General features: G+C 42.2%; 1 protein-coding gene and 1 pseudogene across 3 annotated transcripts; one reads left to right on the top strand and one right to left on the bottom strand.

The window, feature by feature from the left end:
- The first annotated feature begins 9 nt into the window (after window positions 1-9).
- Window positions 10-24,769, top strand: QTRT2 (queuine tRNA-ribosyltransferase accessory subunit 2). 3 transcript variants are annotated; one of them, XM_026493610.4, is made up of 9 exons: window positions 10-184; window positions 5,123-5,343; window positions 6,100-6,155; window positions 7,846-7,922; window positions 9,470-9,682; window positions 15,205-15,404; window positions 17,816-17,967; window positions 20,288-20,405; window positions 22,660-24,769. In XM_026493610.4, the coding sequence occupies exons 2-9, from the start codon at window positions 5,144-5,146 to the stop codon at window positions 22,889-22,891; spliced, it is 1,248 nt and encodes a 415-aa protein (XP_026349395.2). In that variant the 5' UTR covers window positions 10-184; window positions 5,123-5,143; the 3' UTR covers window positions 22,892-24,769. The 3 variants fall into 3 exon arrangements, with proteins under 3 accessions (XP_026349395.2, XP_026349397.2, XP_026349396.2); XM_026493611.4 differs by lacking the exons at window positions 5,123-5,343; window positions 6,100-6,155 and having other exon boundaries at window positions 16-184; XM_026493612.4 differs by lacking the exons at window positions 5,123-5,343; window positions 6,100-6,155; window positions 7,846-7,922 and having other exon boundaries at window positions 15-184.
- On the bottom strand, window positions 11,907-12,720 carry LOC123000753 (60S ribosomal protein L7a-like; annotated as a pseudogene).
- Window positions 24,770-26,728: the final 1,959 nt, after the last annotated feature.

Below are 26,728 nucleotides of genomic sequence, written 5' to 3'. Positions count from 1 at the left end.
CAAAGCTCGCTTTGATATTACCTTGCCTATTGCTGGCGCCCTGTGATGACGCAGTGCTCCCTGATTGGCTCTGCAGCGGAGGCGGTGGTTTAGGGGGCCGAGAATTCTGTAAGCCGGACACGTGGTAGCGAACTACGAGGAGTTTGAGGGGTCTCTAGGCCAAAAGAAGTTGCGAGGTGTGCAGGTAAGTGCCTCCTTTTCCTGTTAGAATGGGGGCTACCACGGGTGGATGAGTTGCGTCGCGCCCAGACGCGTACTCGTTGTGTTGCAGTAACTGTAGTTGTACTCGTGACATGTTTCTCTTTCCCTTTTCTGGCTCTCCTGGTCGATCTTGGCTTCTCTAAGTCCAAATTCTCCCAAATCGTGTAAGCTTCACTGCATCTCAGAGAGAGAAGGGCCTCCTCTCCACCAGCCTCTGCCCAAGAATCAGGCTCTTAGCCGGAAGTGTTTTCTGGACTGCACAGGATACTTAGGAGGGTTGGGCCGATCTCCAATCCTTGAGCTAAGGGCTCCGCGAGGTCTGAGGCCAGTGGAGGGGGCCCGTGGAGTGAAGAAAAATCGTCCTTATCGACTGAACTTAGATGTTCCTGGAGGCAGTACTTTCTAGGATACGTGGGTTTGTAAGGCAGGGTAGTGGTTTACAGTGGGAGCTTTGAACCCAGCTTTGTGGCTGTATGACCTGAGGAAACTTTAATAACGTGGACCCTGGATTTACTCAACCTAAATCTGGGAATGTTGTAACGAAGAAAAATCAGTGTAAACATAGCGCTTTGCCAGGAAACATAAACTAAACTAGACTTGAGGTTGGTGAAAATGAGATCAGGGAATTTGTGTCTTCATCCTATTGCATAGATCATAGGACCTGCTCTGTAACTTGAGTGTCCATCAGAAGGGTGATGGTTGAGTAAATTGTGTCACATCCAATTTATGTAATATCATGAAGTAGTTACTTTAAAAGGGTAAGTTCTGTGTCTCTTCTTCAGGAAAGATATCCATTTCCTCCTGGGAAAAAGCACATTGTAGAGAAGTGCATACAGTGTGGTATGTTTCCATTTTTAATTAAAAAAAAAAATCCCCTCCCATATAGGAGTATGTTTAAATGTTTGTATGAGTATGGAGAAATGTTGTAGAGGCTGGGAGGATGGATAGAGGCAGAGAAGGAAAATAAGGGAAACAAGAAGAAAAGCAACAACACTATAGCAAAATGGAAAATATGATTATAAAATTGTGTCTTAACATTACAGTTAATATGTAAACATTGCATATGTGTATGGACAAGATGGGACTTCTAATAGGCTATTGGTCTATTAGAATACAACCTCTAAAGCCAGACTTCCGTGATTTAAGTCCTGGCTCTGCCACTTCGCAGACAGTGACTCTATTACCCTCCATTTTCTCATGTGTAAAATGCACTTAATAATAGCATCTGTCTTTCGAGGTCGATATGATGATACATTTTAGCAGGGTTAATACGTAAAAGACACTAAATGCCCAATAAATGTTAGTTGCTACTATTGTCAATATGTGAAATTGTTGACTTATATTGTGATCACTGACGTATTTAGGTTTACTTCTACCATCTTATTTTGTATTTTCTATATTTGATGTGCTTTTCGGTCTCTTTTCCTCTTTCTTGCCTTTTATCGTATTAACCAGTTTTTCTTTATCATCCCGCATCCCTCAGCAACGGTTTCAGAAATTATGCATTCTGTCATTAATCTTTTAATGGTTACTTTAAGATTTTTGACACACGTACTTAACAGTTGGACACGATTCATTATCTCTCTCGCCCTCCCAAATAGGGTAAGGATTTTCGAATATTCTACCTCTGAATAGTCTCTGTCTCATCTTCTGTTATTATTTTCTAGAATTTTAAAGTCTATCATTTCTGTGTCTTTCTGAGTCAGCTCAGTGCACCATATTGTTTAGAAGTCCTTCAGACTTTTTTCTATGCACGTACAAACATTGTAGTGTGTGTGTGTACGCATGTGTTTATAAATATGTATAGTTTTTCTTTCACAAAAAAATGTGCTCACCTAAGCTTCTTCTTTTCCCTTAACATATTACAGTCTTGACAGTCTGTAGAGAATTCATCTAAAAAACATTTAGAAATGCCTTCTTCTGAGGGAATGCTGGGGAGGCGGGGCGGGGCATGGTGGCGCTGGGAGTGTTAGGACAGGTACAATGCTACCAGAGGTTCAGGGAATCTGTTAGCCCTCCTGAAGGCATACATCCATTGACAGCTTATCACTTGCCCTTAAATTGATAAAGTTTTTTCCATGAACCATTTCCAGGTGGTTTTTTAAAATGGTTTTTCCTTAAGACTTACCCAGGAACTCCGTTTGTAAAAGTGAAGTGTGAATGTATATTTTGAAAAGCGTAACACCGCAGATCTTAGAAGTTACCTATGGTGCGTGACCCACAGGGGAGAGGGTGATGACGAAGGCAAATAAAAGTCAGTTGATATTTTGGAGACTTATGGTTTGTTTCTTGAGAAATTTGCTTGGTTTCGATTATATCCTTCCCACAGCAAGTTTTTAAAAAACGTGTACGTGAGTATGCATTTGTGTGTATTTATGTTTACATTACTCCGTAATAAAAAACTCGTATTTGAGCCCTTAGAAAATGGGTGCACTTATGAAAATTACCATAAACAGAAAGGTGAATGGGGAAAGGGAAGTGTGGTTCTTCTAACTCTGGGCAAGGTTGCATTTTTTTTAATGTTGATTTCCAGCTATTTTTGAATGAAATGAATATTTGTATTCATTCTCATGATACAGAGAATCACTGACAATAGCAGTTTATCTATTACAATACTTTTTCTTAAATGCAGCCATCTACTTTTCCTTGTTTGCTTTTTTCTTTGGTGACACGTTAATTTATCATCATTAGGATGGGACTCTTAAGAAGCCCAAACAGTGGATGTGAGGACATAGCATCAGAGTCCTGCACTGCAGAGAGAGCCAAGTGGATATTCCTCTCTAGCTGACCTAGTGGGTTCAGTATACTAAGCTGAGGATTTTGAATTTTATCTTTAAAAATATGGGTATTAGGGGCGCCTGGGTGGCACAGCGGTTAAGCGTCTGCCTTCGGCTCAGGGCGTTATCCCGGCTTTATGGGATCGAGCCCCACAGCAGGCTCCTCTGCTATGAGCCTGCTTCTTCCTCTCCCACTCCCCATGCTTGTGTTCCCTCTCTCTCTGGCTGTCTCTGTCTTTGTCGAATGAATAAATAAAATCTTTAAAAAAAAAATATGGGGATTAAACTTTTGTGCATTGTATCACAAGAGAACCTATCTCCTCATCTAAGAACATGGTGGCCAGTATCTTCTAGAGCTCCCAAGGACCTAATGACAGACCTTGGGTTAAGAATGAAGAAATCGGGGTGCTGGGTGGCTCAGTTGTTAAGCATCTGCCTTCGGCTCAGGGCGTGATCCCAGCATTCTGGGATTGAGCCCCGCATCAGGCTCCTCCGCTGGGAGCCTGCTTCTTCCTCTGCCACTCCCCCTGCTTGTGTTCCCTCTCTTGCTGGCTGTCTCTCTCTATGTGTCAAATAAATAAATAAATCTTTAAAAAAAAAAAAGAATGAAGAAGTCTGTTTCTTCAGTTGGGGGAACAGTGGGAAAGGGAGATAAGAGAAAATGCTTTCAAAATTGAGTGGATGATTAATCACATTTGAAACTCTTCTGTTAGAAGATGGGGACTCCTGGAAGGTGTTCATAACCTTCCACAAGCATAGGTCTAAGAGGTCCCCAACAGAAAGCTAAGTCTTGGAAGCCAAGAGTCTGGGCTTCCAGATCTAGCTGCTGCTTCCCTCTTGGAGAGTCCCTGTGTTTAACCTAGGGGAATCTGACTTTGGTTGTATCTGACTTTGGTTGTATTAGAGAACCAGTGGGTTTCCTTTCAGTTATCTTTACGTATCTAATCATTACTTACCCTTCCTATTCCAGATAAGGTGCTCACATGGCATTTGGATTCCTGTGTGGTACCCTATAGGGCATGAATACAGTAATTGGTCCTCCTTCCTTTTTTGGTTCTCAGATTAAATAATGTGCATTCTGATTTTGTTGTTCCTTCTTCAAGATTGATTTGTTTGAGCCTGATCTGTCCATCAGGTGATCTGTGGATGGACCTGTGCTAGGTGTATGGACAAGAGGGTGGATCTGTGCTAGGTGTATGGACAAGATCAGCCTCCAGGGCTTGCTACATAAAAGGACCAGGGGCTAGTCCACCAAGATCCCTGATAAAAAGTAATACAGAATTGCTTGTGAATTTCATGGATTCTCTATGTGGTTTCTTACTTCCATTTGGACACTATATAAGAACAAATTGGAAAATAATCTCACCTCTCAGAGATAATCTCTATATTTTAATGTATGTTTTTCCATATAGTTTAATAAACACCAGAATGCTGTTTTGGAACCTGCTTTCTTTACTTAACAACGTATTGGGAGAAATTGCTATGTTGCCTAGTATTCTTTCAAATTGGAGATAGGAAAAATAGATCAAATCAGTAATCAGTATGGCCTAAGCAGCGTGACCTTCTATATACATTTTCTTTTCTTTTTTTTTTTTTTTAAAGATTTTATTTTATTTATTCGACAGAGAGAGAGACAGCCAGCGAGAGAGGAAACACAAGCAGGGGGAGTGGGAGAGGAAGAAGCAGGCTCATAGCGGAGGAGCCTGATGTGGGGCTCGATCCCAGAACGCCGGGATCACGCCCTGAGCCGAAGGCAGGCGCTTAACCGCTGTGCCACCCAGGCGCCCCCTATATACATTTTCAAGGCTGAAAGCTAGTGTTTGGCAAAAGAGTGCACACTCTTTCTGTGATTAGTCCTTACTCCTGTCCTTCCATTTGTTTGATTTTCATCAGTGCAGACAAAAATTCAATGACTGAATTTAAATGTGGTTGATGTCATCATTTTGCTCTGGGCCTTTGGGGAAAGTTATCTTATTCTCTCTGTGTCTTCTCCCATTTCCTTTTTCCTGATATCTAAAACAATTGTAGACTGGAAATAGGAATAAACATGTTGTCCTTCATCATCGTGTAAGTTACTTTCCTTGTAAAATGCTTAGCCTTTAGATGTCATGGAGCTCCTGAATTGACTGTTCTTTTCTTATCAGGACCTAGAGGAGTCTCTTAGAATGAAGCTGAATCTTACCAAGGTAGTTAATGGCTGTCGCCTAGGAAAAATAAAAAGCCTGGGCAAAACAGGGGACCACACCATGGACATTCCAGCCTGCCTTCTGTACACCAAGACCGGCTGTGCCCCACACCTGACCCATCAGACACTGCATACTATCCACGGGCTTCCTGCCATGGCTCAGCTTACACTGTCCTCGTTGTAAGTGTTAGACCCGATCACTTAAGTGTCAACTCTGGAAGCAGCTCAGATAAGTTAATAAGGCGCAGTAAAGAGAAAGACTTTTTTGATTATATGCACAAAATTTACAGATTTTTAGAATGAACTCAGGAGATGTCAAGTGTTAGACATCATCTGGCCCTAATCTGGAAGCCATAGGCCAGACCTACATTTCAGAGCTGCTTCACTCTTCCTCTGATCCAACTGTGCCAGGATGGTGGCCCTCATTGCCACCACTCCCAGAGGTGATAGGGCAGGAAATGCTCTGTGAGAACTAAACTTGGACTCTAGAGGCAGTCTTCATGCCCCAGCCTCAAATGTTTCCCTGTATCTGCACACGTACTTGTAGGTTATGAAAACAAAACTAATGGAGTTAGAGCATTTTATGTAATGTACGTACTGACTTCATGCTTAATTGAAGAACCCGCTGTATGATGAAATAACTCTGCAAATAATAGTGATTTTAAAGGGGAGAGGGGAGGAAGAAAATCCGGGCATTTGGAAGCAGTTGATCTTTGCGTTTCTGTTCTCACAGAACTACTTGTAAATGGAAGACCTGTACTCTGGCTGAAGAACACAGCCTAATGAGTCGGGACTCTTGAATAATGGTGTATTTTGTTGTTCAAGACTACGTTTACCGTCACATAGCTTGTTTGGGTGCAGAGAAGTGGGTTTCAGTGTTGCATAGAGTGTCTGTAGAATGATTCATTATTATGTGTTTTTCTGTTTTGCTTACAGGGCAGAACACCATGAAGTGTTAGCAGAATATAAGGAAGGGATTGGAAAGTTTATAGGTAAAGATTAAGTTATTTGTGGTTGCCTTGTGATACATTAATATATAAAAGTTTGGAGGTGCTATTGACTGATCTTTCATTCATACATTTATTAATTTAATGAGCATTTACTGGGCATCTAAGAACTACCCATTGGGGATTCAAAGATGAGTAGGAACAGTTGCTTCCCCGGTGGAACGCAGAGCCTGTCTGGAATAAAGATAAATAGGTAATTCGAGTAGGATGCAGTGACCATGTTTGCAGGGTTAGGAATATGCACATGTACCAGGAGAGCCCAGAGGGAGGAGCACGTAACTTGCTGTGGGGCTCATGTGGACAGAGGTCAGACTAAGGGAAGGATTCTTGAGAGAGGGAGGAAGAAGGGGTATCTCATCTGAGTCAAGGAAAAAGAGGACTTAGCCAGGTCCGGAGGTGGGTGCGGTGGTGGTGGTAGACAGGTGAGGGCAGACATCCCAGGCACAGAACAAAGACCCAGAAGTAAGAGATTGCATGGGACATACCTAAGATCCAAAGCAGTCTAGCCATGTTTGAGCCTAAAACATAAAGCAGAAGGTGAAGTGTTTATCTATAGCTGTATTCTGGTATGTTAATATTATCTTTCGTTCCAGAAATAGGATTTTATATGCAGATGCATGTGTCCATTTGTTTATAGGAAAAGCTTTGCAGTAGCAGCTTGAGAATCCATTCTTCTGTAGACCACTTTCTCCTGAACTTTCTCCCAATATCTAAGACTCACCTAAGTGAATGAAAATTCTGTTTCCATTGGTTATTCAGTCCTCTGCTTCTGTGGGGAATTGCATGGTGACTTGTTGGTCACAAGGCCCTGTTTTTAAGTAGAGGGATTTACGTAATGTTTTCCTTGGACTGAATCCAATTTTAAAACCAGCTTTAAAGTATATAAGCATATAATTAAGTGAAAATAGCTTAAAAAGCTTTCTAGAGATAACTGTAATAATAGAAATTATTGAAAAATAGGTGGTGAACTGCAGGGTCGTTTTTTGTTTTTATTTTTTGCTTGCTTTGTTTTCTGGGTCTTTTCAGTGAAATCCTTTTTTTTTTTCTTAATGAAAATGTAGGGTAGCATAGGAAATTTAAGCACATATGGTTTAGTAAGCACTTTTTTTTATTTTTTTTATATGACTATATTTTTGACTAAAGAACCTAAGAAATTGTCATCTTGAGTCAATGAAACTTACTGAGAATTCGATCCATTTTCAGTATCCTGCAGCTTCCCTGTAATTCTGCCCCTAGGTGCCATGGTGTGGGATAGCTTTATTATTAATGAGATTACCTTTTGACCATATCATTTTGTCTTTCCAGTAGCTAGGTCCTTTGAATGGTACCTAGAATGAACATACTTGATACTTTATTTTTCTTCAAAATGAATCAAGTAGAGTCAAAATGCCACTAAACACTTTTATTGTATTTCATACTTTAAGATACACTTTTCCTTTGTAGTAACTCAGTCATTAGACGTGAACCTTTAATTCTTTTTTCAGATGAGTAGGTTTTAAAGGTAATCTTTTCATTCATGTTGCTGGGCCTCTTGTAATTCTAAGATCGGGTATGAACAGTTTACTACGTCTAGAGATACTTTATCCACAGTACACATATGAAGCTGCTGTCTGTTACAACACAGTGTAATTGGTGATGTAAGTGCTTTCAGGAGGTCTGTTTTATGTTTACACAGGCATGCCAGAATCGCTCTTGTACTGTTCCCTGCATGATCCAGTCAGCCCCTGCCCAGCCGGTTACGTAACAAACAAGGTGTGTTCTCAGAAGGGCCTCTAAGGCTGCAGCTTTGTCCCAGAAAGTTAGCCTATTGTATCCTTCCAGTTCTAGATCCCACTGCCTGGGATGCTAGCCCGTTCCCTACCCCTTTATACCTTCTTATGTCAATGGATATAGTGGGATGAGTGGTTTATAGGAATTAGAGTAGGGCTGCCTGCAGATGGGGTTAAGGTAAGGAATATATTCTCAGCATTTTCATTGTTAGGGATGAAGGAGGGTCAAGTACATGGCAAAAAAAGAAATTGCTATGATGGTAGAAAGCAATAGTTTTTTTATGCCGTGCTTTATTTGCAGTTTTAACCACCTCAGGAAGTGCTAGGAAAGTTGCTGATGAGTGTTATCACATGTATAACTATATATAGTGGAGTCTCAGTGTAATCCTGCTTGCTTTTAGAACAGCATTTGCAAAGGCTGGGTGCACAGCCAGAGATTTTAGCTAGTGAAGAGCAGTATCAAAAGGAACTGTGTTAAAAGTTTCCACCTGAGACATGGCACATTGAGGACTTCGTGCTGGCGAGGCCTCCGTATGTGCTGCTACTTTACAAATGCACCTGCTTTTCCTGCACCCACTATACTGATGTCAATGATATCTATTAATCTTACCTAAGATAAGTATTTTAGATTATTCTTCTGCTTTAAACTTTTTTATTTTGTAATTTTAATCCAAAAGTGAATATTTTTACCTCTGTTACGTACCCCATTTGTAAGGGAGAGACGATTCATTTAAACAGTGTTCTTAAGCCTTAGGCCAGAATAAAAAGACTCTATGTGGCTTCCCCATTTATGCCCTTGTCAATCTCTTCTAAGAAGAAAGATACGATAGGGGAAGGAGTAACCAAAGAAGGAACATTACAAAGAGAAGCTTACGTCCTGTCTGACTTCCTTATGTCTGTATCTAACTCATCCAGTAGACACTTACTAACCTTCAATAATGTGCGAGGCCCTAGACTAGGCTTTTGGGGCACAAACATGAATTGGGATACTCTAGTCGGACAACTATACAATGGTGTGATAAGTACTATCGTTTCTATAAAAGAAATAAGTACAAATTGCTGTAAGAGCTTAGAAGAGTGAGTGATGGATTATGCCTAGATAGTTTTGGGGGCACAATAGAGTAGATGATATTTGAACTTTGTCTTGAAGGATGCATGGTCTTTTACCAGGCAAAGAAGTAGGGGGAGGGCATTCAGCAAAAAGGAACAGTGTGATGGAAGACACCATGCATGGGGTAGGGTCTCGGAGAATGGAAGACTGGGCTGGAAAGGTATAACAAAGAATTTTGGGGGCTAGCTCAGAAGCTGGCTGTGCGGCCACTGATGGATTCTCTATGAGCTATAAGGTGCTCGGAGAATTGGAATGTAGTACAGGAAGCTGCTTCTACCTACCGTGTCTAAGATAATGAAATAACACCATCTCTCTATTTGTAAAGAAGAATTAAATTCGGTATTGCTTTATCATTTTACTATTTCCTTTTGATTTGCATTTTACTCTTGCTGATTCCTCATCATTTTGTTCCATGGCAGTCTGTGTCTGTGTGGGGTCTTGGGGGACGAGTGGAAATGACTGCTTCCAAGTTCATGGCAATTCAGCAGGCCCTTCAGCCAGACTGGTTCCAGTGTCTCTCAGATGGAGAGGCGTCTTTCGAGGAAGCAACTTCCATGAAAAGAGCCAGAAAGTCTGTTGATCGGTCGCTTCGATTCCTGGATAATTGTGTACGGCTGCAGGAAGAGTCAGAGGTAAGGCTGCACTGCCCACCACTCCTTTCTGTTGGAAACTCTCGCTTACTGACGTTCCATACTTACTGACGTTCCATACTACTGCTTTCTCTTCTCCTCCTCCTGCTTCTCTGCTTCTCACTTCCTGGTATCTTTTACTGTCCTATTTTCTTTTCCTGAACCATCAGTATTCTAACTGTCTAGAATTCTTAGGCTCTCTTTTCACCCCGTTCTGGATGTTTTCCCTGGGCAGCCTCCCCTGGGATTCAGTTGTTGAGTAATTCCGAAATTGCGTGGGTAATCAAGCTCACTCTGCTCAGCTTCAGAATTATATAAAGTGGACTTCATCTGGGCTCTACTAGAGTATCCCTCACATGCACCTCAAACTCAGTATCTGATCTCCTCAAACCTATTCTTTTCCTCTCTTAGTTCACAGCAGCCACCAAGGTCCTCAACCCAGATGTTTGAGTCTTTCAAGACTCCTTTTTAAAAAAACTTCATTTAAAATCAATTAACATATAATGTATTCCTAGTTTCTGAGGTAGAGTTTAGTGATTCATCAGTTGCATATAATACATAGTGCTCATTACATCACATGCCCTCCTTAATGCCCATCACTCAGTTACACCATCCCCCCATCTCCCCTCCAGCAACCCTCAGTTTGTTTCCTATAGTTAAGAGTCCCTTATGTTTTATCTCCCTCCCTGATTTCATCTTACTTTATTTTTTCCTCCCTTCCCCTATGTTCATCTGTTTTGTTTCTTAAATTCCACATTCAAGCCTCCTCTTAATACCCAATTTAATATCCAGTTGTTTGCTCCTTCTAGATTCCATCTCCCTAAATGTATCTAGGATCTGCTCCCACCTCCCCATCTTTCTTATCACCACCTTGAGGCATAATAACCTCATCATTTCTTATGTAGACATTACCTTTTAATTATTCTGTCTCTTCTCCTTTCCATTCAATCCATCTTCAGCCCTGCTATCTGAGAGATCTTCATAAAACACAAATAGGAGCCCATATCCACTTCCCTAAGAAAATTTAATGACTGTTTCAACTCTTACGTGACATGGGCAGGCTGCTGTGACCTGGCCTCCGCCAACTCCGCCAGCTCAGTGCCGACTGCTTTCTCCTGTGGCTGTGGCCCTTCTGAGTCACCCGCAGTTCCCTAAGGTATTACCCTATTCCATTCTGCTGAGGCTGTACGCGGACTTCCTTCCAGACTGTTTCTTTTTTTCCTTATCTCCAGCTATACTGCTTCTCTTGCTTCCAGATCCAGCTCATTCCATTCATCGTTCTAGGGAACTGTCCCTGATCCTTCCAGGAAGTTCTGTTCATCCTTTGCCACTCCTTTAATTTGTATGTGGCTCTGTTACAGCCCCAGTCATATCGTAGTGCGATGATTTCTCTATGTGTTTGTCTTTATTAGATTATGACCTCCTTAAACTCAATTTCTGAGTGTCCTTTTTGTATCTCCGTCGTGTAGCAGAATATCTGCCATAAGTAAGCCCTCAGTAAATGCTTGCTAGTGGTGGCTGGTTATGACGGGGTGGGGAGGATGACGCTGTGGCGGTGGATCCGAGATCCTGGTAGGAGAGTGAATGAAGCTGAGAAAGGATGCAGTCTCTAGGAGAGAGCAGAGCTGGTGAGAGAAGAGAAGGTGCGACTGGAGGGGACAGTTCTGTGTTGAGATCACTTACATGGAGTAGTCCTGGGCAGTGGTTAGGTCCCACTGTGGCAAAGTGCGTTCAGGTTGAGGAACGTTGTTATTTTGAGTGTACCAATAAAAAACATAATTGGCTGATAAAGTTAGTAGACATAAAATGATTAGAGGAAACGTAGTTGTCACGCTGAATGGAACTCTCAGTATCTGCAGTAAGGGTTCAGCGTGGGGACATTGCCGTGGGTCCTAATTGTTAGTGTTGCTCACTAGCAATTGTTTTGAGCCAGTAATTATCCTCGTAGGATGAGTAGTGTTTACGTGAGTAGAAAGGAGGACAGGGAGTGTGACAGCATGATTATTAGAACAGCCGGATGAGCCTCAAGTCCCTCTTCCATGCTAGTCAGCCTTACCGTTTCACATTACTGCTGTGTGGTGGTCCCTCTTTCTATCCCTGTGATCATAGCTGTTGTCTTGATATGATTATTAGTAGCGTCCCCTTTTACGCTTCCACGTGTCCCATATTTTTTTTTGAAAGAGAACTATTTATTACTTTTACGTGCAGAAAATTCAACGGCTCGCACTTAGCCCAGTTTGGTGGCCAGTTCTTTAGCCTCTGCCTTTTTCAGCTTGGCCATGTGAACCACCGACTTTGGACCCGGGACACTGTCTCCCCAGTGATGGCAGCAGATCTCATCATATCTGTCATTGTAATTGGTTCTAATAGCTTCTAGCAGCTTAGCCCGAGCTCCTTTGTCTTCCAAGTTAACCTGTGTGACTGCAACAGCAGTGCAGGTCTTCCTGTGGACCAGACACTCCAGCCTGGCCTTCCCCTTGATAATGCAGTAGGGAACCCCCATATTATGACACAGCACGGGCTTGAAGACAGTCAGCTGAATGGGATCCACAGCATGTGTGATCACTACCAGCTGAGCCTTCTTGTTTCCCACCAATGTGGTGACCATTCACCCCAGCTGGAAGGACAGGCGGCATCTTAGTGGAGACATTCCCTTTGCTGGCTGCTTTCTTCTCAGCTCAGGCCATAATCTCTGCTTCTTCTCTTGCTTTGTCTCTGGTCTGTATTTGTGGGCCAGCTTAAGTGGTTGAGTAGTTGTTTGGCGGTGCAAGGCCAAGGTCTTGGGTGAACTGGTTAATTGCGGGAGGTACTTTCAGACGTTTATAGAGAAAAGCCCTTTGCCGCTGCAGCTGGATGTAGTAGGGCCATTGGACAAAGCAGGTGAGGTCCCTTTTGGGCTGGATATCCTGTCCAATGCCAGAATTCTTGGGCCTTTCCTCAGGCAGGGGATTGATCACCTTCTTGGCCTCCTGCTTCTTCGTGACAGCAGGGGCCAGGGCCACCTTCTTCCCCTTAGCCTTCTTTCCTTTTGGCATCTTGAGTGGCTGGCGGAGAGAGCACATGTATTCCATTTTAGACAATAAATTAGATGATTATACTTCTTAGTCCACGAACGGGGGTTTCCTAGATAGGGCTGTGCCAGTCACGTAAAAGGGCAGGCCCGTGTAACTACCTGCTTTGTATGTCTGCACACATCTTTCCCTTTTCCTGTGATTTCTTCCTTTTTTACTCACTAGATTTTCTTATGCTGAATGCCCTTGAATACTGAAGCTCCCCAAGGTTCTGGTGTCAGCTTTCTTTTCTTCTCCATATATTTCCTAGGCCAGGGATGGCAAATGGGTTTCATCCCAAGGTGCTTGGAGCTGTGCCTGGGTGCAGCAGGAAGAGAGCATCTGCCAGCCATGTCTGCCGTGGAGAGTGGCAGCGGTGTGCCAGGTGTCCGCTGTTCCAGCCTGGGTAGTCACATTTGTATCACACGTGTCCTCAGTGGCTAATGACCTCCAACTCAGAATGCACAAAACAGAATGATCCTCTTGCCTCACCGACCACTATCTTCCAAGGATTCTCTGTCTTTGCTCTTCCCATCATCTCCCTGGACTTCCAAAAGAGGAGCCAAGAGTCAGCCTAGACTTTTCATCCTCTCCGTGGGCAACTAATTGGTCGTTTGTTGATTACAGCTTCTTTTTTTTTTTTCCTTTTAAAGATTTTAATTTATTTGAGAGAGAGAGAGCCCGTGTGTACGGGGGGGGGCAGTGGGAGGGGAAGATGCAGACTCCCCACTGAGTGGGGAGCCCAGTGTGGGGCTCGGTCCCAGGACCCTGGGATCACGACCTGAGTCCAAGGCAGATGCTTAACCAACTGAGCCACCCAGACACTCTTGTTGATCGTACCTTCTGATGAAGTTTTGGATCCTGTCCCTCCCCTTCACCCACTGCCACTGCCTTAGCCTGGGTCTTCTTCGTTTTTCACTTGAATTACTAAACTTGCCTCCTATGTAGCCTTTAGCCATACTCACTCTTAATTCATTCTCCACACAGCGGCCCAAGTGTTCTTTCTGATTGTGTCCCTCCTGCTTAAACTGAGAAGCAAAATTCTCTCTTCACAGCATTCCAGACTCTCTCCCCATTCCTCTCTTCTACCAGAGAGCCACTATTGATTTGCATTTTTATTTTTTAGTTGCATACACATAGTTTTTACATATGTGCATTACTGTATGGGGTTTTAATTACATGAGTATGATCATATGTTCAGAAATGTGCTTGTTTTTGTTTAGCAATATCTCAAAACTCTTTCTCTGTCAGTGCATATATTGCCATATTTTTAAAACACCTGTGTAGGAAGCCATATTATGAATGTATCATAATTCATGTAAGCCTTTACTCTGTTGATGTAAAGAAGTTGAAGTTGTTGAAGTTGTTTCCAGTTTTACTTATTGTAAACATTTTGTAAGTATACCTTAATGCATATGAATGAATATATTCGTCGGAATGATTCTTAGAAGTGGAATTTAGGACATAAAGATAAAGCATTGGCATTTTGAAAAGTGTTGCCTACTTCCCCTACCAGGAAGCCGAACTAAGTTTTACTCTCTCTAGTTATCAGAGAAAGTCATTTCTCTAACACTTTTACCTCCACAGTGTTGCTATCTGTCTTTTAACTATTTTGTCAGAGTGATGGGCAAAAGTGGTATCTAACTGTTTCCAATTTGTATTTCCTTCCTGGTGAGCGTTAGTTACTCTCCATATGTGTACAGGGCATTGACATTTACTTTTCTGAAGTTCATATTCACATATCTGCCCAGATTTCTATGGGGTTGTCACTTCCATAGAAGATTTGTTAGAGGTTTTCTATGGTGTAAGTACTTGTCTATTCCAATAAGCAGTGAGCTCTCCTTTGCCTTTGTTGAGAGTGTATTTCACTAGAGAAGTTTTGTACTCAAATACGTTAGCCTTTTCTGGTAAGCTTTAGCTTGCTTAGGGAGGCCTTCCTTACTCCAAGATTATAAAAACTTGAACATATCTTTTTGAGACTTGTATAACTCTTTAGTATGTTTAGATTAGAGGGCCATGTGGGATTTATTTTTCAGGATGGTGTGCGGTGTAGTTTTATTTTTTTCCAAACGGATAGTCAGTTATCCCAACCACAGAGTTCTTAAAGTTAAATCTAACGGAGAGACTTGGAGGTAGCCTAAAGCAGGCCTGGATAGTCATTTAAATAAACGAAAACTGATCCTTTTGTCCTTCCCCTCTCATACTTGCTCAGTGTGTGTCTAATTTAACCTAAGCTCAAACATGACTGCATGTATTGATTGCTCCGTTTTCCTCAGTCTTTTCTTACCTATTTGGGTGGCTTTCAAGTTGTGTGTTTTGGAGGCCCTAAAGGTCCTCAGGGAGGAGGGAGCCCCATCCCCCTTTCATGCTTCAATTGTAGAAGCTGCCCTGAGATCTCTTCCATGTGATGTCCATTTAAACAAAGGTCTCCACTACTGGAAACAGTTAAAAGCATTCAGTCCTTTCTCCCTTTAGGTCCTTCAGAAAAGTACCATCATCGGAGTGATTGAAGGTGGAGACGTGATGGAGGAGAGGCTGAGGTCAGCACGAGAGACAGCCAAGCGACCCGTAGGTGGCTTCCTTCTGGATGGCTTTCAAGGGAATCCGGCCACCCTGGAAACTAGACTGTACTTGCTGTCATCAGTCACTGCAGAGCTGCCGGAGGACAAACCAAGGCTAGTGTTCAGTTGGGATGCAGACCACGCCTCCTGGGCCACAGAGCCGGAGTGCGGGTGTTCCGTATTACGCACAGTGTCTACACGGGCACGTCTTTTGATGAACTGATGATGTCCTTTCTGGGCTGAGGCAGACTGGGGGGGGAGTTTCCATCACGGCTGTTGTGCCTTTGATGTCAGAACTAGAGGAAGACAATTGCCATGTGAATTAGTTTATTTGATCCATATAAGTGAGGGCAAGTGTTGTACTGTTTCTACTCATTTTTGTGCCAAATGCAGATTTTGTTTTCTATTCATTATAACACGGTGTCTGGGGACAGGTAGAAAATTATGAGGAACTCTGGCCTTAATCAAGGAAAGTTGAGGACAGATGTGGGGTGCCTGGCAGAATGAACGTGGGCTGTAGTAATAATAAGGACGTTGAAGAAATTCTTAGACTGGAGGCAGGTAGTTAAGTCACTTCGAAATCAAGAGGACTGGCAACACTAATGGGGCTGGTTCTTTCCATAAACACAGGATTCACTATGTAGTAGTGTAGAGAAACGATCTGCAAGATTCAAAGCTCAAAATCCCAAGGTTCTGAGTGCAGCTCATGTCTTATTAGACTACCACATTTTTCTTTTTTTTTCCTTCTCTTTTTTGTTCTAAATCCTTAGTCTTTCATCCAATTTGGTATGAATATTCATGCTTTTTTCCTACAGATCTATTAAGAGGTTTGATTATAGGATGCTGCTTTTTATGCTCCTTGGGCTGTTGGATGGTATATAGTATATGTAAATTTTACCAATTTTAAAAAAATCTAGGTATAACTTGCAATAAAGTGTGTGAATCTTACGTACAGTCTGATGACTTTTTCCATACGTATACAACCCTGGAAACGTCAGCCAGAGCAAGATACTTCCAGCACCCTGGGCAGCACTTGCCTCACAGTTTGAACCTAGCTGTCTGTGTTCATTGCTCCGCATCCTGTGCTGATTTCGTTCCGGTGCAGATAACAATTCAGCACTAGTATTTCTAGTCATTTTCTAGACTTCTTTGAGCTAAGTGCTCACAGATGTCTGTTACTGGATTTGAGAGCTGGGATTGTTTTTACGTGCGTAGAAATGCCAGCTTCAGTTGGAGAGGAGTTCTAAAACATTACGTTAGTTGAAGGAAACTGTACTCAGGAAAACCGGCATATATTTAAGTGTTCTGGTTGTTTAATATTACATAAGCCTTTTTTGGACTTCTCTTAGAAATCAGGGAGTCTGTAAGCTTTTCTCTGCCAGTTCATAAAAGGGACTATGGGTAGAAAAACAAACATAAAAAATAGCAGCCAGCCAGCCAACCGTGATCTAGGGCACCTCCCCCTCTTGCTTTAGTGGCAAAACCTGGTGAAGTGGTCTGATCACTCCCAGAATGCCTTATCAATTACCTCTGAAAATACCATCTCATTCCACCATGCAGACTTTTTATTAATGGAGAAAATAAAAGAAGAATAAAGAGAGTCAAATAGAGTCTCAGATCCGTATGGGCCGAGTTGAAATTCTGAGAGCAAGAGTGGCTTTGTAAATGAACCTATGAAGAATACAGTAGATAAAAAATGTCTTTCTTGAGCCAATTATAAAAAGGAATTCTAGGCAAAATACAGTTAAAACATGGAAAGTGTTTGAGGGGGAAATAAAGCGCACGGCTTTGCACTCTTTAAAACAATTTTTTTAAAAAATTGACGTATAGTTGACATAGCTTTGCAACCTCAAAAAAATCTGTGTAGCGGATGGATAGGCTATAAATACAAAGTTGAAGACTAGGGAGGTTGTTTAGAAGACATGGGTGGGGAAAGGAAACTAAACTTTATTGAACTTCTCTTTGGGACCCAAAACTCCACAATGTGCTTTTTCAAATATCTCCTTAATCTTCACAACAAGTCTGTGAGGTATGTATTACTACTCTTATTTTTAAGATTAAAAAACTAAAACCTGGAATGGTTAAGAAACCTTCCCAAAGTAGCACAGTAAGTAAATAAAGGGCAGAGCTGGGATTCCAGCCCGGCTCTCTCTGCTGCCAAAGCCCTATGTTCTTTTATCATATCTTATTATCTGTTGCCTGCCATGCAACTGTGTTTGGTGTGTTTCATTATTATTACTTTTATTTTTTTTAAAGATTTTATTTATTAGAGCGCACATGAGCAGGGAGAGGGGAGAGAGGGAAGAGTGGGGAGAGGGAGAAGAGGACTCCCTGCTGAGTGTGGAGTCTGACGAGGGGCTCGATCCCAGGATCCTGGGATCGTGACCTGAGCCGAAATCAGATGCTTAACCCACTGAGCCACCCGGGCGCCCTCATTATTACTACATTTACCACCTTCTGGAAAGAGTCTTTACTTCGTTCCTGGCATTGTCCTCACGTCACTGTTCTTAATGTTGTTTTCATAGGCTCATCTGTGGAGTCAGCCGGCCAGATGAGGTGCTCGAGTGTATTGAAAGGGGAGTGGACTTATTTGAGAGTTTTTTCCCTTATCAAGTGACAGAGCGGGGATGTGCCCTGACGTTCAGCTTTGATTACCAACCGAACCCTGAAGAGACATGTAAGTCTTCTGAAGTTAGTCTCTGTGTTACCCTCAAGTTTCTATTTCCTCTCCATTACTGGCCTTGAGTCACAAGCCAGAAATACGTGCGTACTGTAACGCCAGCGTTTGATAAAACTACCACATTTGTTTCTTACCTGTGTGCTCCGGCACGTCGGCCCGCAGAGCCGGGTACTTGGTGCCGTGCCCGTAGCTGCTCAGTATTAGGAGGTGATCTTAGAGTAAGCAGAACCAAGAAAAACAAAACCCTTCTGTTAACAGTCTGAAAAAAGAACATCCAGAGTGAATAGTGATGAAAATCTAAGAACAGAAAACCTTTGAACTACTTAGTAAAAGTTAATTCAGTTTTTCACAAAGGAGTTCTTGTCTGCTTTTTACAAACCCCATGCTATCAAAATACAGGGAATCTCTCACCCCCTCTGATCCTAGTGTCACTTTTCCTTTTTTTGGTTTTTTTTTTTTTAATACACAGAGATGTGAAAGCTAAGATTGCTTTGAAGCACCACCATTTTCTTGTATTGCTTAGTTTCTCAGAAGTCAAGAATATCAGTTTCAGAGTCTGGCACTTGACTGACAGAAGAAAAAAAATTGGGATATGGGCTTTGGGCTGGGGTCCCTTAGAGCATCTACCCAGTTTTTCTGGAGAATGTTACATGCCAGGTGTGCCCTCTGGCTTTCACAGGTGTGATTTCCTTTCCTGCTTCCTGCTGTCCTTTGAACTCTTCCTCTGTCACCGCTGGTCATACATTTAACTCGGGCCAGAGACTTCCTTGAAGATTCATTTTATTCCCCACAAGTTATTAACATTTCATCCAGAAGATGTTAGAGTTTTGTAAATCAACCTAACCATTAACCTAAATATAATTACTTCTGGAAACAAAATAAATCAGATTGGTCAAGTTCTTATATATAGGTCAATTTTGCTGTCCTTTTAACTGACTAGAACATAACGTATATGGATGGAAAAGCATACCACAAACATATGTTCATTTACAAGCTTAATTATTTCCACAAGTACATGGGTAACTGGTAGTCATTCTGTACCATGAATATTCAGAACTTAAGAACCTGATATTGAGTTCTCCGGAACAAACAAATTCCTTTTTGGCTAGAGAAAGCTGTTTCTTTATGATTAGGAAAACTGAAATAGTTCGAACGTTTTCCATTAAAGTGTTATTATTAATCATCTTTGTGTGTGTGTATATGTAGTAAATTAAAGTCTTTTGTCAATTACAAAGTGAAAATTACAAAGGAATAAGTTGCCTAATACAGGAACTAATAAAAGTTCCTCCCAGTGATAAGGATTTTCCGGAAAGCCAGGGCATTATTGTAGTTTACCACGTCAACATGCAAATTCATGGCAGCAAAATTATAACAGCCCGCTGCTCAATGCTCAGGTCACTTCTCTTTTTCCTTTGATCTGGACAAAATTACCTTCTTAGGACTGTCTGTCCATTCTCCTTGGCCATCCCTGAGTTTGTTACTACTCCTCCCCAATAATGCTTCTCTATTTGCCCCTGTTCAAGATAGCTGGCTCTTTGCATAGTAACTGGTGTTTCCCTTATATATCCAGGAATGTTCTTTGTTAGAGTTCAGGGGCACAACTCAAGACCCCATTTAGTTCTGGATAATCTGAGTTCCCTGGAAGGCTAGGGTCCCGATACAGAATACATAAATTAAAACCATATTCTACTTTTAATCTATTTGTAACATAAGCAGTTGCAAAACACGATTAATTCGCATGTATATGATGATGCGACATGACTCTAATATACACACACAATTTTTTTTTCTTTTAAGATTTTATTTATTTATTTGACAGAGAGAGAGACAACCAGCGAGAGAGGGAACACAGGCAGGGGGAGTGGGAGAGGAAGAAGCAGGCTCCCAGCAGAAGAGCCTGATGCGGGCCTCGATCCCAGAACGCCAGGATCACGCCCTGAGCCGAAGGCAGACGCTTAACGACTGAGCCACCCAGGCGCCCCTACACACACAAATTTATCTCTCTCTCTCTCAAACACACGCATACTCTCCCCAGCTGATTTTTTAAAGTCACTCCTTGACAGTATGATTATATATTATGTACCTGTAACCATAGTTTGCTTAGACATTGTTGAATCTCCAAGTTTTGATATTATAGAGAATATGTCAGTGATCATCTTGGTCCATATTACTACTTTTCTTGTGTCATTTCCTTAGGATAAATTCTTATGAGTGGAATTACAAGGTCGAAGAGCATAAAATAGTAACTAAAATAATCTCCCAATGGCCAGTCTTTATCTGATTTTCATTCAAGACTTTTTATTGTTTTGTCCTTCAGTATTACAACAAAATGGGACACAGGAAGAAATAAAATATGTGGCTCACACGAAGAAAATTAAAACGACCAGTTACAACCAAGAAATGACATCATTTGAAATTAATCTGAAGGAAAAAAAGTAAGGTTTTTCTTTTAGATTTTGATTTCTGACTTTTTAATTTCAGTCTCTTTTAAAAGTTTATGTAACTGTTCCCTTTTCAGTTTATGACTTCATAAAATATTTATAGTTGGATATTATTTGGGTCTTCTTAAATTCAGTTCCAGAAGAACTCTTTTTTTCTGCAAATGAATTTGTATACTTTATTTTGTCAGAAAAGTAAGGCTAGATAACTGTTGTTTTAGAGAGCCGTCAGAAAGATTAGACCAAATCCATTGTCTGGTGTCTTTTACTCTTTCCATTTACTTTAAATAATATCAGAGCAAAATAAAGATTTCAAGATAAAAAACAACAAAGTGTTTCAATTCTAAGGAACTTAAGTCATCTTGGTTATATACAGGTTATAAATCTTAAAATATTTCCCTCTGTGGAGAATGAACTAAGAGATCTTATAACTTTGTATTTGACCCAAAGTAGTAATTATTAGTGAACCACTGAGAGGTTTTTCTGTGAGTTTGGTATTCTCACTTTAGTGCTGCGGTATTTCTGGGCTTATGTAAAGGAACATTCTAGGGATTCAGACTTAATTTATATCTATCTAAGAATAGTACAGACTTGAAAATTTATGAAAGAATGTGAAAATCCTAGGTCTAATCTGCATTCTATAGGGGCTTTTTGATTGTAGGTCCGAAATGGTGACGTTTACTACATTCAACATCTTGAAAAATAGCCAAGGAGATTCATTTCTGTTTTTAAAATGCTGGGATAATATAAATGGGTGACTACTAAACTTCCCTCACATTATAGATTTGACTGGAAATTTTAGTTTTCTTTTTTTTTTTTTCTTTTTTAAAGATTTTATTTATTTATGTGACAGAGAGACAGCCAGAGAGAGAGGGAACACAGCAGGGGGAGTGGGAGAGGAAGAAGCAGGCTCCCAACGGAGGAGCCCGATGTGGGACTCGATCCCGGGACGCCAGGATCACGCCCTGAGCCGAAGGCAAACGCTTTAACGACTGCGCTATCCAGGCGCCCCTGGAAATTTTAGTTTTCTTATTGTCAGCACTAGACTTAAAGTTCAGATCTAGCACTACTCATGGCTTAGTGACCTTGGTCAAGTCATTTAACTTCCTTTTTTTTTTTTTTAAAGTAAGCTCCGCACCCAGTATGGGGCTTGAACTCACAACCCTGAGATTGAGAGTTGCATGTTCTACTGACTGGGCCAGCCAGGCGCCCCTTAACTTCTTTTCAATAGCTGATAAAAAGTAATACATATATAGTGCGTATTATGTGCCCAGCAGTGTCCAAATCCTTTGTTTTTTTTTTTAAGATTTTGTTCATTTATTTGACAGAGAGAGAGTGCAGGGGGAATAGCAGGCAGAGGGAGAGGGAGAAGCAGGCTCCCCACTGAGCAGGGAGCACGATGGACCTGAGGCTCGATGCCAGAACCCTGGGATCGTGACCCGAGCTGAAGGCAGACGCCCAACAGACTGAGCCACCCAGGCGCCCCTCCCTGCCTTTTTAAAGATTTTGTTTATTTATTTGACAGAGAGAGAGAATCCTTTGCTATATTAACTCATTTAAATCTTGTAAGATGCTGTTATTATACTTATTACCATTACAGATGAGAAAACAAAGACACAGAGGGAAGTTAAGTGCCTTGCCGAAGTGAGTTGTGAGCCGGGCATTAAACGTAGGCCAGGTAGCTCTGGAGCCCTTTCTTTCGACCCCCTTAGTAGCCTTCATTGGGAAATGACAATAAAAATGCCTGTCTTCAACGGTGGTCGCAGAGATGAAGTGAGAACAGTGTATATCAAAGTGCTCTGCAGTCCACACACACACACACACACACACACACACACACACACACACACGCAAAGCTCTGCAAGTGGAAGGTCGTACCGTGTCTTCTGTACTCGTTCTGGTGGCGAGTGGGAGAAGTGTGTCATGCATCAGAACAGCATTTACTGTCATCGTGTGCCGTTACAGTGTGACTAAGAAAGCTCGGCATGAGGGAGTGAGCCCGTGACTCTTGATGCTCTTGTGTAAGGCTCAGTCCAGGAGGTTGTGTCTGTCGGGGAAGACTCCCGAGTCTCCTGACTTATCGTGCTCTAGGTTAACTTCTCACCACATTGTCATCCTAAGCAGGTGCCCAGCACTACATTTGCCGGGCAGGTTATTGATGATGGGTTATGTACCAGCGGAACAGATAGCCTAGGCTGTGATGTCTTGTATTCCTCGCTTTCTGGACTAGCATTGTAACTTCCTTTCTCAGGTACCAGGAGGACTTTGATCCGCTTGTGAGAGGGTGTTCCTGTTACTGCTGTAAGAATCATACTCGTGCGTACATCCACCATCTGCTGGTGACCAACGAGCTGTTGGCTGGGGTCCTGCTCATGATGCACAACTTTGAACACTATTTTGGATTTTTCCACTCCATCCGGGAAGCACTAAAAAGCGACAGACTGGCACAGTTGAAGGAGCTGATCCGCAGGCAAGCATCTTGAGACCTGGCATCCGCGAGTCTGACTCTTCACGCTGAGCCTGTCCCGCTGTTGGAATGTGGGAAGAAGAGAACAAGGAATGATCTTCGCTTTATCATTTATCTTCGAGGATAAGGTCTGCTCATAAATAAGGAACGTTTGAGCAAACTCTGCCGACTGGAGGCTAAAGAGATTTCTTCTAAAGACTTAAGTGACCCCGACTGATCAGAAAGAATCGAACCATGACCCTTAATATTTCCGTGCTAACTCTTCTAGTCAGTGGAGCTTCGTTTAGTCAAAGACAAAAGCTTTAGCTGCGAAGGGACAGCCCTGAAGCGGGTTGATGAGGTTGTGTGGGTTCGCAGAGCTGGATCAGAGCTTGAAGAGAGATGCTGGGTCACGAGCAGCATGACTTCTGTAGACACGTGACTGTTGACTGCAAAAGGAAGCTGGCTGATTTAAGAGTTTCCTAGTTTTAATCCTCACGTTCTCAGGAGCCGCTTGGACACTTCTGCCTTCCAAGCCGCCTCACCGCTGCGGTCAGTCAGGAAAGGCTCTTGTGACTTGACTAGACTTGCATCTTCATGGAATGTGGGGCTCACACATTGCTCCTGGGATCAGTTGGCCCAGGGCACACGCCTTCATTTGACCACATGATCTTCGTGTGACTTGTCTCCCGAGAGCCCATGCAGTTGCCTGTTAGGAGCCAAAAGTTCGCTAGATGCTTTCGTCTGCTGATGCAGATCCGCAGTGGTCTGCCCTTCAGGCTCATTCATAGTCTAACCACATAGGAACTGTAGCCCCATCACTTGGGGGGTTTCATTCACCATGTGTTCACTAGGATGAGCCCCGGCCTGGCAATTGGAAGCCTGGGTTTCAGTTCTACTCAGTGACACCGGGCAAATCACTTAGCGCCTCCATGCCTATTTGCTCCTCAGCAAACAGGGACAGGCATGGGGGTAGGACTACAGGAACTTCCAAGATTCTAGCTAGCTGTAACGTTGGGGGACCAAAAAGTTTTAGATTACTGTCGTAGCCATCTTGTGTCCTTGTTTACTGATCTCTGTTGGCCTGGTGAAAGATGCAGTGGTGCCGGGAATCAGGTAACAGTGGAGATAGTTGAGAGCCTAGGAAGAGGTTTGGCCTGTGACTTTTGATGTGGTTGGTGAATTGGCATCAGCAGATCCTGAGGCTGGGAAGGCCTTCCTGGATTATCTCTGATTCTATGAGTTTTTTCTGCTTTCACCAAAGGAGTGCCAATCGTGTTGATGGTGTGACAGGTGATTTTTTTTTTTTTTCCTTTGGGCTTTTCTGCATTTGTCATGTTTTCTGTAAGAATATATACACACACAGTTTTTGTAAAAACAACCAAGAAAACCAAAAAAATGCCTTTGTTTTTGTAGGAGCGTGGAACATATTTGTTTTACATTCTTGGGCTATATTTTGCTATTTTTTCATTTCAGTGGGCATTACTGAACATTGTTTTAAATTATTATGTTGTTACTATACTTTTATGTGTTAGGTATCTGTATGTTTTTCTTTTATTGTTGGTTTAAGAATGTCCATGACATTCCTATAATCTCTCCTCCATGAATCGCAAGGGTATTTGTGAAAGATTTTCTGCTCTCAAGGATCTGCTTACTTTGAAATATATTGGACTAGACTTGCTCATATGTTTATATTCCTGTTCAATGCCAAATCCATTGTTGGAGGAGTATTAATATCCCAGAATCCATATAAAATTTATGAGTTTTATTTATGTTCAAAACACTGAATATTCTGCTCAGCATTGTTCATTTTTCTGGGTCTTTTTCTTATTAGCACATTTGAAAAAAATGTTTTTTTTCCATTAATGTAAGTCTATTAAAGTCAATAGCCAATAAACATTTTTAATTAAAAAAATATACTATCTTATTTCCTGTAAATAGTAGTGAGTCTGTTAAGCAAACTATTAAATTTCCATGATACTGGAAATGTTCTCCATTGGAAAGGAATTTTTTTCTACATTTACTTCATCTCTGGTCTTTGTTTTAAGTGCACTCACACTAAATGCAGAATCCAAGGAGATTCAGCAATGTATCTGTTTAAATTATATGTTGTTTAAATTATATGATTAGGGGCCTTAAGGCCATGGTAGCACATAATAAAAATAATAATAACCATAACCTATGGAGAGCATTTTTAAAGTATCAGGCACCTGAGTAAATGCTTTCTTCATACATCTTGACCCTTAGAGCATGGCAAGAGGTGTTGCTATTATTCCTCTGTTAAGAACTGGGTTTCAGGAAGGCTGAGTAGCCTGCCTGAGGGTGTACCAGGAATTTCTGGAAGGTTGAGTGGTCAGCTCCCAAGTTAAACTTCAGCTGCATCTGACTAAAACTGTGCAGTTAAGCATTGCACTAAATAGCTTCTTGTGACTTGCCCCTGGCTTGAAGGGGCTAAGAGAAGGGAGAGAACTAGAAGGGCCACGTGACCCCGAGGCTCAGGGAGCTTCCGGAGCCTCACTGCAGCGTGGCCTGGCTCCCACTCCTGCCATGGAGAAGGGCTGGCGCTGGCCTGGCTCGCCCCCCGTCCCGTGCTGGCCCCCGCAGGTGCTCCACAGGAGGTGCCATTCCGCGTCCCCCACTTCCTCCCGCCCCCGGTCTGAGGACTATAATCCCACCCTGAACGCTGTGGAAAGGTTAGGGTCTGCAGTCAGTTCAAGCTGACTCAGGGACTCCGTGGGAATCTGACGTGTCCTAAATGCCTTGGAGGAGCGCTACTCTATTCTTCTCTGGGAGTAAAGGGAAAAGATTCTTCTAAAATATTTTTTAAGCCGAAGACTTGTGTAATTAAAGCATTTTAATAAAAACTTCAAACAAAGACCATCAAAAGGTCAAGATTGGAGTGTGTAAGCAACGATCTTATCCGGGATGGTTTTTTTCTGTCGCTGCAGCTTGGAGCTCACTGAGAAACCCCAGAGTTAAGTGATGATCCTGTGCCTTCCTGATTAGGAACCGGCTGCTCTCTGCACTTTGATTAGTCTCGCTCGTAGCTGTGGGATTACAGCTTATTAAAACTGGCAGTGCTGCGGAGGGCAGGAGCCGGGAAGGTCAAACTCACATGCTGCGCCAGCCACAAGCCAGGCCCTGCCTTTACCTGAAGGTTTTGTGTAATTGGCATTCGTTTTAATATTCTTTTTCGTTTCTTTCCCTGTTTTTCAATGTTCAGGTCTCATCCTCACTTTACACCTTTTCTCTCCCTTCCTTCTCAGGAGAGTCCCTGATTTATGACCACATAACCCAAAGAACAGTGGACAAAAAAGGAAAGCCAGCCCAGCATAAGCAACGTGAATTAGGGTAACTGTACATCCTCATTGCCTGTAATAGCCCTGGTTTGTGTCTGTGCATCCAGGCGTCATTACAAACAGCACCCTCTTTTACTTTCAAAAGTGCCTTAGTTTGGATGACAAATTATATGGTCACCATGATGAGTGGCAGAGATGGTCCAACCAGAGAGCAGGTGCCTCATGTAAATGGGACAGTCGCTACCCACCTCTCACCACTTGCTGATGTGGGGCCGGTGCCGTCCGATCTTCCAGTCTCTCAGCAAAGCCCCAAATCTGGATTTTCAGAAATCTCACACTTTGTAAACCCTGGTTCAATTTTTAAAAAATACTCTGCTAGCCAAACAAAACCTAGGTGCTCCGAGTTTGCAGCCTCAGGTTTAGAATTTGGAGGGAAAGCTTTGTGACATCTTTAGCATTTTAAATTTTCGCAGTGACTCATCGAAACATACAGAAAAAGCACCTCTGGTTTCTAGTGCCTGCAGCTGGTTACAGAGTCACACATTAAGATATCCCCACGTTGTCCCAGCTCCATG

This window comes from Ursus arctos, unplaced genomic scaffold, assembly GCF_023065955.2.
Source record: "Ursus arctos isolate Adak ecotype North America unplaced genomic scaffold, UrsArc2.0 scaffold_4, whole genome shotgun sequence".
Lineage (NCBI taxonomy): Eukaryota > Metazoa > Chordata > Mammalia > Carnivora > Ursidae > Ursus > Ursus arctos.
This window is presented reverse-complemented; position numbering and strand designations above follow the sequence as displayed.